The sequence below is a fragment of the Lissotriton vulgaris genome, chromosome 5 (genome assembly GCF_964263255.1).
Source record: "Lissotriton vulgaris chromosome 5, aLisVul1.2, whole genome shotgun sequence".
NCBI lineage: Eukaryota > Metazoa > Chordata > Amphibia > Caudata > Salamandridae > Lissotriton > Lissotriton vulgaris.
In genome coordinates this window covers 1,982,777,530-1,982,789,045 of record NC_141693.1, presented here as the reverse complement: position 1 = coordinate 1,982,789,045, position 11,516 = coordinate 1,982,777,530, and the positions used below count along the sequence as shown (strand labels likewise).

Sequence of the window (11,516 nt, the reverse complement as noted above, 5' to 3'; positions counted from 1 at the left end):
GATTTTAATACATTTTTATTAAAAAATTAACTAACATACTATATTGTTCTGGCACTTTGTTAAATATAAGAAAAATAACATGCACTTGTTATAAACCTTGAACATTCTGAATGACTTTATTAAACTGCTCTATTACCAAGTACTATTAAATCTATGATTCATTACCGAGATAGTCAGAAAAGAATTACATTTACACAATTTCCAAATACTTTCATATAAAATTTAATAAATAACCCTGACCAGTCTAAAAGCACCATTCATGGGTAAAATCCCCTTAGAAAATAGACTAGGTGTTGCATATTTGAGTCCCTTTCAGTCGAGGTTGCATGTGACCCCATTCAGGAAAATTATTCTAAGTAGTGAATATCACAGTTAACTCATATAAAACATATTCAAATAAAATACAATGATGTTTCAATAAAAGCTCACTGTTTAACGCCTCAGACAGCCTTTCCTTGGATTTCTGCCATCACTCATGTAGTAACATTACCTTAAAAAGCCCACGTTTTAATGCTTCATAAGGTTTTATCATTTTGGCTTTAAGTAAACTTCTGACTTAGGTATAAAACATTGAAGGATAAAATGTATTCCTACACATGCCTGGGAAGAGTACAATCTCAGTAGAAGGCTCTCATTTTAAGTCTACAGTACAACCAATTCTACAGTGTACAAACAGGATCCTTAATGCTACACGTCACACTAACCACTGCAGAACCAATTGGAAAGAGCTTCGGAGACATCCCAAGATAAACTAAAATAAACGCCCGATATAATACAGAACGTTTTAACAAATCTACTTTCTAAAGTATTCACACTTGTAAGAAGTTACAGGGTAGCTATAGGATTAGGAGCACTGAAATTAACTGTTCAATACCACAAACTTTAGCAAAAGTATAAAAGTCTTTGTTTTCACAGTTTGTAATTACAGGTTAAACATATAAATGTACACATATAGATTATAAAATAGGACACTGTCACTGCTTTCACATTTTTATATGTACTTTAAAGGTAGCTCAAGAACAGACTCAGTTATGAATAGACTTTAAATTATTTCAGGATGTAAATTAGTTATGTAAAAGATAGTCACAAAATATTGTTTTGTTAATGGCATGCAATTACTGCACTTGAAATGTAAAACCCTACTGCACTAAATGAGACTTCCAAACAAAAAATAACAGTGATAAAAAAAGGCTACCTTCATAGGACTGCCTTCCCAAGAGTCATAAAACCATGAAAAGTGAACTGCAGATTGACGTGTTTTGGTTTAGGGTAACAATAAACCTGGCATGTAGCCATGTGGCAAGGCACAATCGAACTGCTGATGCCAGATTATTTTTCATTTTCCAAACACTTTTCCTTATGTTCACGCTCTTTTAAAAGATTGAAGTAATGTTCAAAGAGATTAGGTGGATTCACATTGGCCTGCATGAATGCATCCTTCAAAGCACTGCTGCATTTTACAGTAGCGTTATGGCTTGATAATTTAACACTGGTTGCATGGAATAGAGGAAACACTAAAACAGGATGCAAGAGTGAGCAAACAAAACCTGCAATAAATCAGAATACTGTGAAAACCGATACATAGCCTGCCCTGAAGAGTTCTACTACAATGTTTGTACCTGAATCTGTACACACTAAGCAATGCATATTAAAGATTTCCTTTTTATTTTAGCAGAAACAGATTTGGATAAGTCACTCTTTGGTAAACTAATATCAGCTTGTAAATATGTAATTTAACACAGCCCATGTATTCAGCATGTTACTAATACTTACTTATGAAATCACTGTATGCCGAAAGCAAAACAATGTTTTTTTTGTTTTTCTCTGACTGTTCAAACCACTTATGATAAACAAGAGAATGAAAAAAGCAGAAAGGAAACTTGGTGGCAAAATATTTTTCATGCAGTAGTTTACCTCTAAGTTTCTTGATTTCTGGTGTTATGTTACCTTTGTTCTTGATTAAGGAATACCATTTGTTTTCACATTATACCACACTGACAGAACTGATATTTTTTTTTTTTAAGTACAGCGTCACATATAAGGAGACATATTTGATAAAAAGAAGAATAAAAATATCCTTCCTTTAGAGCTTCCACCTTTGCATGTAGGCCGGAACACTGGTTCAACTTTAAATTAAAAAGGAAGATGTAATGGCTTTTCTCTAGCACATTACACAGACAACCACAACTATTGCTTACAGTTTCAGTATTTTGACTTTTCCTAAGAATACTACAGTACGCTTTTCACATGCTTTTTTCTTGTAAGTAGATGAAGAAAGACAACAGTGCATCTCTCTAAAACCCACAAGAACACCAAACAGGCGTACTGCAAATACATATATAAAATACCTTTTCTTTAGTGATAGAGCTTAATCCACCAGTAAAATGATTCAACTCTATTTCCTTAGCTGGTGCATTTCCACTACCCAAATTAGTGCCATGTCTTCGACTTTAAATATGTGTTAAAATTACTGCTACGATTGGGCTTAAAAACAATACAGTACACATTTAACTATAGGACCAAATCTTGCTCGATGTACACATCATGTAAGTTCCAAGAACAATTAATTGGCCTTATTTCAGTATTTGGTTTACTTATATTTTATGATTCGCAGCTGTATAAAACAATAACTAATTTTGGGCATACAAGTTTGTACTACTGTGCAAAGATAATCAATGGTGATCCAAAGTGTACCAACTCTTACAAATGAAGAAAGTTGAAGTGTGTTCAAACAAAATATTCCTACTTTCACTTCAATTACGAAAATAATCATGTAAACGTATAGTATCATATTTCTATGCAGAGTGAGGCAAGGGAGCATAGTTCCCAGGGGAGGCTGTCACTCACTGAACAAAGACAGAAACATGATATTACACAATACTATAGTTAAATATTATTTATTCCACATTGCTTCGAATAGCACAAAAAAACTGTCATATAGAAATAAATCCTGGCTTCACTAAAACTAATAAAAGGAATATAATTATACTTTCTGTGGGTATGTATACACACACACATTATATATATATATATATATATATATACATACACATATATATATATATATACACACACACACACACAAATACTCAAGCATATGCATCCCATTGTCCACACGCTCCTAAAAATTGTGTCCAATGTCAACAGTCCCTCTCCACTAGGTGAGTACCCATCACAAATACACTTAAATAAAGGGAATGGGCAACTAATAAGGTAGCCCCATACAAGATTAACTTCCGCTCTCAAGCTCGCAATGAATAAAGGTCGAACAGTACCACCACATTTTTACTAGATTTAGCATGGACTTACTGTGCAAGTAAGTCTTTCAAAGTAAATCAATTAATTTGTCATGATCAGTCAACCAGTATATGTTAAACATAGAGAGTTTTGACTAATGGGTTCCAAACAAATAATGCAATTGCATTCTGCAATGTGCTATAACCACCAATGGGTTTCCCAACGCATTTTAGTGCTAAGCACTGAACTTTCATTTGTATTCTATAACTTTCTTTCATTTTTCCATTTTTAAAATTCACCACAAACAAAAGAAAGGTGAAGATGTTGCATTTTAACTGGTTTACATCTCTTTCTGGTGTTATTTATTACAGTGTTATTCCACTTGCTTTGCACTGATTCAATGATACTCTTGAGACGAAAACCTAGAGCACACTGTCCACTTAGAAAAAGAGACCATGAGTTTGTAGAGTTAACACTGAAGTCCTGGAACGCTTATATCAGCATCTATAGGTTAACAATATATATGTAATCAAAATTTAAAAAGCTAGTTTTAGGTTTTAGTTTGAGAGAATACTAAAGAAGCAAACCTTAAAAATATGCATTGATTCATGTGCTTTGTTTGGGCTGCACTTGGCATTTAGCATCATCATTAGAGAGGTTCACCACTACGTGAATCAACTGGTGAGTCCATGTTTGTTTCAGAGAGTGAGGTGTCATTATGGACGTTCTGTTCCACATACATGTCCGTTCTTTCTGGTGACTCCAAGCGACTTCTCACTTCTGCCACTCCAGGGTGATTTTTTCTCAAATGCTGGTTTAGAGTTCCTTGAAAAGGAAAGCATTTTCCACAGACCTCACAGCGGAAAGGTTTATCATCTGTATGACCACGAATATGATACTCAAGCTGGTCTTTGCGTGTATATTTCTTTCCACAATACTTACAAACAAAGGGAGTAATACCCATATGCAAACGCATATGTCGATCGAGGCTGCCCTTCTGGTTGAAAGTCTTTCCACAGTAAATACAGATTAACCGTTCACTGTAGGGGTGCCAGTAACCTCTAGAATTCTTCTCTTGTGGACTGGTGTCACATCCTGTGGTGGTAGCCAGTGGATCACTGTCTGCCGCTTGCATCAGCCTATGCATGTCACTGTGTAAGTGGGAGGCACGTTTCTGACGCCCGCGACCTCTGTAACCACTAAGCAATGACCTTGAAGGACCAGAGCTGCCTGCATTTCTAAAGGATTCCGAAACATGGGCAGAAGGGTATCCAGCTTGAGAAAATGATGAATATGCATGCTGCAGCACAGATCCGTAAGAACCAACATTTACAGCCACCACTTGCTCGCCATCCACCATTTCTGTGTGATAACCATCATCGCCAAGGGAAGAGCTGTCTGAACAACTTGGCCGGTCTGATTTTTCCATTTTAATTTTCACTTCTTCAATCTGGTTTTCTCTTGGTAAAAGATCGCTTTGTTCATGATCACCATCAATCTGGATTTCATGCTCTGAAACACTACCACTGCTTCCTCTGTCTGACTGACCCTCTTCTTGTAAGCGGCTGCGCAAGGTGTTGCTAGTGTCCATCTTTAAATCGCTCACTATGGACTGCCGAGGAGGACAATATGGTGGTGATATTTCTACTGGATTGGCAAAATAGCTACTCTCTTTAATTCCATTGTGGTTGCCTTGGTTCTCTTCAGCTTCACCTGTGACAGAATCAACAACACTAAACTTAGAGTGAATGCTCTCTAAAATCTTCGTGCACTTGTCAATCACACACTGCATTTGCAAAAAGCTGGCTGCCGTTAAAAAACTAACAACGTCCTTTAGCTGCAAGGACATCCTTCCAGTGTAGCAAAAAGAAAGCAACTGCTCAAAAACAATTGGGTTTTTAATGACTGATATGGATAAGCCACTCATGGTGCTCAATGCTGAGTGATCGCGGAAGTAAGGAGAGCTGGCGGCTAAAACTGCTTTGTGGGCTCTAAAGGGTCGACCCTGAATGTGGACAATGATGTCACACAGCTTTCCTTGAACTCGTAATTCATTTAATTGGCTCAGAACAGTATTGCTGTACTCTGGTACATCAAACTGGATGAAGCTGTTACTGTCCATTTCTTCCGATGTACAATTATCTGTTTGGAAAAAGAACACAAATACACGTTTCAGAAAGGCAAAATTCAAAGTAATCGACAAAGCTCCTAGAATTAAACAGATCGCTGAAAAACAATGCAATTCAATTTCAAAAGTAACACAAGACAACTCTAAGAGAAAGTAAGCTAATATGCTTCACTCTTAAGTGTCTAAGCATCTGTGCAAGTTTTAAAGCGAATCTATACGGTGTATTTTTTTCAATTAAAATACTGATTCTTATGAGAAATCTAAAAGGGATTTATTAGTGTTACATTGCTACTACAGTCCTGAAGTAAACATTCCAACTAGGGTAAGGCAGCCACACCATCTCTCCCTTTGAAATCATACCATTCTTTCACTGAAAGTTTTACTGGCTGTGCATCTACACTGGATTAGAAGTGGCTACTTCTACTTGCAATATAGGATTAAAAGTCACAGAACACCCTCACAGAGGTTCCTGGAACTGAAAAGGGGAGCATTACCTCAATGCATTAAAACCTAAACAGACTTTTGATATTTTGTTAGGAAATGTAACAAACAAGTTATTTACCTGTAAACTTGGTTATACCCAAATGGAGATTGGAAAATTGAATTTGTATGGTGTACATAGCTGTGCTACAGATATGAAACTTTAAATATGCACACTCTAAGAACAGCACATACATTAGAGGAAGTAATCTGAATGAAAAAAGGTACCATAAAGAAAACCCGAAGGCAGGTTTGAACAGGAAATGTATTGCGGCTAAACAGAAAACATTCAGAATTATAAATCCATGTAAAATCTTGATGTATGTTAACTGCAAACCTGTTCCCTTAAAGTAGCAAAAGGTAGCTTTATGAGCAAAAAGTTGTGGTTATGGTAAAACCGAAAACCAACACTCCTCCAATTTAGATGAGTGATAGTCATTGGTATTACAAGCCTCCAACAGGACGATACAAACAAGGGTCACTGTAGGAAGGTGGATATCTGACTATATGGTTACTCCAACGTTTTGCCTAGTGTTTAGCTGGTTTTTGACTTAGTTGGCCTGGGATCCTGCTATTCAGGGCCCCAGGCTATCTGCTCTCTCTGTAAAATGGACTCCTTGTACTTTAGGTACATATCTAATTGGATATTGTGTCACCTTTGTGAGCCCCTGTATAGTGTACCACAGGTACCCAGGGCATAGGTGCATTCAAGGCCTACCAGGGGCTGCAGCATGAAGTATGCCACCCCTGGCTGGCCATCCAAACTGACACCACAGGCTGAACACTCAGCTTGGGCAAGGTGGTGTAATCACCCCTTGCTTAGATATAGTATTCCTATATCTACCCTTATATATAGACACATATATACCTATAAGTCACTCCTATGGAAGGCCTTGACAATCCTGAAGGCAGAGTGCTTGGTTTCATGCAAGATGGTGCTCTAGCATGAGCTGAGCCTGTCTGCAGCTTTCAGAACCATGTCCTTATAGCTGTTCTGTGATATAGCCATACCATATACTCTTAAGTGCATTATAATCCTCGCGGTTAATGCTAACTTTGGTTTGGCTTTATCAAAACATGTTGCGTATGGTGTTAAACACTCTGGAATACTACCCCCCCCCGCCAGTCCTGGCGGTGGGGGTAGCATTCCACCCTTCTAGAGGGAGAAGACCTGTAGTTACTGCTTTACCCGGTTAAAGTTCAACAGAGCCTCAGCATCACAAAATGGATGCTGCTGCCACAGACACAAGTGTGACCTCCTGCTGCTGGACGAAACTCCGGCAGGGGAGGCCTGGACAATAGGTTTCCATTCAAGGGAGGTGCTGGTACCTCTCCAGACAGCCTGTAGTGGATTGGGGCAGGGTGGGTTCAATGGAAAGATGCTTTTCCAGACACTGCCTGGGGCACACAAGGTGCTCCATGCATAGCCCGGTTCAAACCAGTTGCTGGGGCACGCCAGCCCCAGCTCTGGTGTAAAACTGGACAAAGAGAAAGGGGTGTAACCACCCCCTTCTCAGGTTCCACCCATAGGAGGGACCTAGCAGGTAATCCAGCCCCTTAGTTTGGTATAAAGTTAGGAGCTGTGTCTAGAGACATTAGATTATCCTGGAAAGAAAGTCTGAAACTAAACTCTTGGACGTTACATATCGACTGGAAGACTGAAGACATCTCCCTTGTGGTCAAGGAGTGACCACCCTGTGCAAACAGGCACCAACAGTAACTTGCTGGTTTGCTTTGTTGACGCTCCCGCCAGAACCCGAAGACTTAGCGACGCAGAATCTAGACTTCCAGACTTCTCTGACTCCGACCCACATCCACAGCAAAGCTGAGACCCGTGGCGGACACGAGAGACGTGGAACCGGACATCCTGGACTACCTGCTTTTTGCTACCTGTGCAGCTTCTGAGGCACCCTCGAAGTTGTGCATTGGGGTTTGAGAAGCCCCAGACCCGAGCAGCATTTGCATCGAAGCACGCGTCTTCGCGGTTGCTAGCCCGTTGGCTAGTGGCCCCTCTGAAGACTTCTTTTTGAAAAGCCACCGCTTGCCTGGTTGCTCCGGGCTTGCTCCTGCTTCCCTGCAAAGGAGAAGCTCCCCAGACCTTGCTGGTCTGAACAGAAGCCAATCTTCCAATCCTGCGTGGATTACATTTGCCACGGTTTGTTGGGTCCATTCCCGATACCGACACCGCCAACAGCTAGATCTGTCGTGGGACAGCTCCACTCCAGCTCCTGGTCGTCGTCAACGCCTCCTGGACCTTGTGGCTGCGGAGACAAGCTTCACCTCTTCACCTGATTGCATCTCGACATCGCCTGGTTCCTTCCTGGTCACTGGCTAGTGATCCAGACTCCTTCCCCTCTGCTTTCAGGTTCTTCACTGCTCCGATCCACCCTTGGATCCATCCGGACACTTTCCTCCTGGTTGCCTGCAGCACTTTCTTGCAGCTCTCCATAGGATTCAGCGACGAAACCCGACACGAAAAGACACCTATGCACCCGGCTTCCCTGGGTGAGGTAACTAGAGTACTCCGGTGCTCCCGTGTGTATTAACTATCCAAGTGTCCTAGTTTAACAGGGTTTTCCCGTAGTCCACCCGGAAGTGTCTGAAATCTACTACTTTGTAACTTTTCTGTTTTTATTGAAACTCTATGGTAACTCGTATGTGTGTTTAGACACTGCACACGCATCCTGTGGGACTCCTACTTCCCAACCTTTGGTTGTCCAGTGTAGCCCCAAAGATACTCTAGGCCCTAGGCATATTCACCTTTCCTGAAGTGGTTCTTATACCACTTACTTAGTATATGGTTTGTGAGGCCCCTAGGGCAGAATTGTATTTTTGCAACTTATAGTATGCTTATTGAGTAACTTGTGCTGTATCTCGAACTCTGACCTCAAAGAGTGCAGATTGGTTGTGTTAGAATTTAGAATTTAGAATTTAAAAACATTTATAGAGCGCTCGTATACTAAAGCAGTTTCTTGGTGTTAGTAATAAATACATATATATTTGACATATACCTTCTGAGGTGTCCTTTCATTTGATATTCAAGGGACTATTATTGGTAAAACAGCTGGCTTCACATGCTCTCTGACGTTTTAGCCTACAACTGCTTTGTCCATGCTACCACTAGCATAGCTAGTCTATAAGGTTGACTTTACAACCATCACCATAAGGGTTCTTTGGACTGGTGCAAGGTGCCCACTAGAATAGTGGACATCATATATCAGGCATACATCTCACAGTCACTGTCAGAGAGACATTCAAACTTTAAATATTTGGAAGAAAATGGTAGCAATATTCTAGTGAACAACACTTGTTAACTCAGAAAACAATTTTCTCCAACTACATAATGATGTACCATTGTGTAGTTTGTGAAAAACGAAAAGAACAAGTCCCAACTTTGTCAGGACGTTACTCTAGGAAACGGTCAAAGTACTCAAGTAAGCAAGCATTCTTCAAGGTTACTCACAGCCTATGGAGTGAACTCCTGTAGTAGACAACTACCCGGGGTCATACAAAATACTGGAGTGCACAATTTCAATATGTATAAAATAACATGTGTATCTTGCCATTTTAGCAGAATGCTAATGACATTTTCGACTACCGACCAATTAAGATTAACCTTGGTCCCTAAACGTGAAGACAAAGTGTAGTGAACTTGCATATTATTGTAGAATCAGTTACTAACCAACTTATAGAGCATCAATTTTCTCAGCATAAATGCAGTGCCTTTTTGATTTAAAGAAGAAACCTTTAAGAACTCCATGTACTATTTAAAAACACTGAGCTGTTTGCTCAGTTGAAATGGATAGCCAGACCCTTGATGCAAGAAATTCATCCAGTCCAATTGATACGCAAAACTCATCAGTGCTGTGGTCCACTCCCAAATATTTGATCCTGCCCTTCGAACTTTTTCAGAGCAGCTCCTGTGCATCCCAGGTTCATCACCTTGTCCCTTATGTTCTTTAAATGCTTTTCTTGATACTTAACACCTTGGCTGCTATGGATTTTCCCGCTGGGTGCTAAAATATCAAGATCCCCATTATTCATGACAAAGCCAGCTCGTCATAAGCACAGGGCAGGTAACACCCATGACGAGCTGGCTTTGTCATCAGCACTGAAGGGGTTAAGTAACTTTTAACTGATGTAAATTGCAACATTATTGTTCCTCATGAAATGAGAAGTGTGGCTCAATGGTTAGAGAGGCAGACCCTGATAGTAGTCTGGCCGGGACCAGGGTTCAATTCCCGCCTCGGCAGGGCTCGGGCTCAATTTCCTCTGACCTGATAATTCTCGCCTCGGTGCCTATTCTAATCAAGGGTCCAACTCTGCACCTCTGGGCAATAGCTTGCTTAATCTTTACAACGGCCCCAAAAACGCTGAGGATGCCTGACTTCATCTTGGGGGTGCCCAGGAGTGGGCTCCTCACAGGGAAAGGCCAGGAAGGGTTCCTCGGCGGTATTCGTACAAGCGCCGAGATGCCTCCGGGTAGTCGTGCGCTATATAAGTGCGTAATTTTCCTTATCCTTATCATGTAAAGCGCTCTGATTCCTTGGGTCTAGCCAGCGCTATATAAAACTCATTCATTAAATATGTTCCCATTTATTCCTCTTTCTCTCTTTGTCTACTTCCCTAGCTCCTATCCCTTCTCCCCTTATGTTCTCCCCTTGCCTGCTACTCTGCCTTGTCCCCTGTCCTTTGTGCCCTTTGACTAAGCACTCCTTCTCCCCTTGTTGGTGAAAGATCCAATATTTATACTCTGGAGTCTCAGCAAACGCACTGAGAGAGTCCACTCCGCCAAGGGAGCCACTCACAGCTGAGGTATGGTATGGCACCCCTTGCCAAAGCACTCCGCACTCCCTCTCCCCTTTTTAGGGAAGGATCCAGTATGTAGGCCTTGGAGTCTCAGATACCCCTCTGAGAGAGTCCACTGCGTAAAGGGAGCCTCTTGCAATAGAGATAGGGAAGTGATACCTCTTCCCATGGGATCACAGCTTACTGGACTTTGGACGTTGCTTTGACTTGTTAACCGGTTTGTGTCCCCGTCGCCCTTCACCTCCTCTTTCCATGCTGTGTCTCTCACCCTCCCCTCCTCTTTCCCGCCTTCATTATCTGTCTACTTCCCCCTGCTCCTACCCCCACCCCTGAATCTCTCCCCTTGCCTGCTTTTCCCCTTACGTATTTGTGCTTATTGTTTATCTCGACCTTACAAGTAAATATGTTGCCATGCTCTAATAACTGTGTAACCTTTGTAACAATTTAACCTGTAACTATGATCTGATACTCATGTAAAGGGCTCTGATAACTCTGGGTCTAGCCAGCGCTATATAAAACCTTTAAAATAAATAAATGATCACATACATTCCCGCAGACTTCAAGCAAATCATCTGGATACTACTGCAGACTTCATATGACAGCCACAGACAATTTTCACTATATTGAGTGCAATCACAATACCTTCACAGATGGCAGGTTGGACCAAAAATATCAGGGTTGAGGTCAACAGAAAGTCTAAAGGACACTGGCCATTAAATCTACAAAGCACTCATACTCCATGGCAAGAACTTCAGAATGTACTAATTTGGTCACGGCACCAACAGTTGTTACTGCTCATCTTCAAAATTTAGTTTGAGAGTTTAAATTAATCTCAACGATAGTATTCCTTCACATACGTTTT

The 11,516-nt window shown here is 40.7% G+C and overlaps 1 protein-coding gene across 1 annotated transcript in view; it reads right to left on the bottom strand.

The window, feature by feature from the left end:
• Positions 1–3,026: 3,026 nt before the first annotated feature.
• Positions 3,027–11,516, bottom strand: part of ZBTB34 (zinc finger and BTB domain containing 34) — a 150,248-nt gene continuing 141,758 nt past the window's right edge. The window contains exon 3 of the mRNA XM_086924713.1: positions 3,027–5,379. Within this exon, the coding sequence (XP_086780839.1) occupies positions 3,887–5,379 (1,493 nt within the window). The 3' untranslated portion in view covers positions 3,027–3,886. The remainder of the gene's footprint in view (positions 5,380–11,516) is intronic.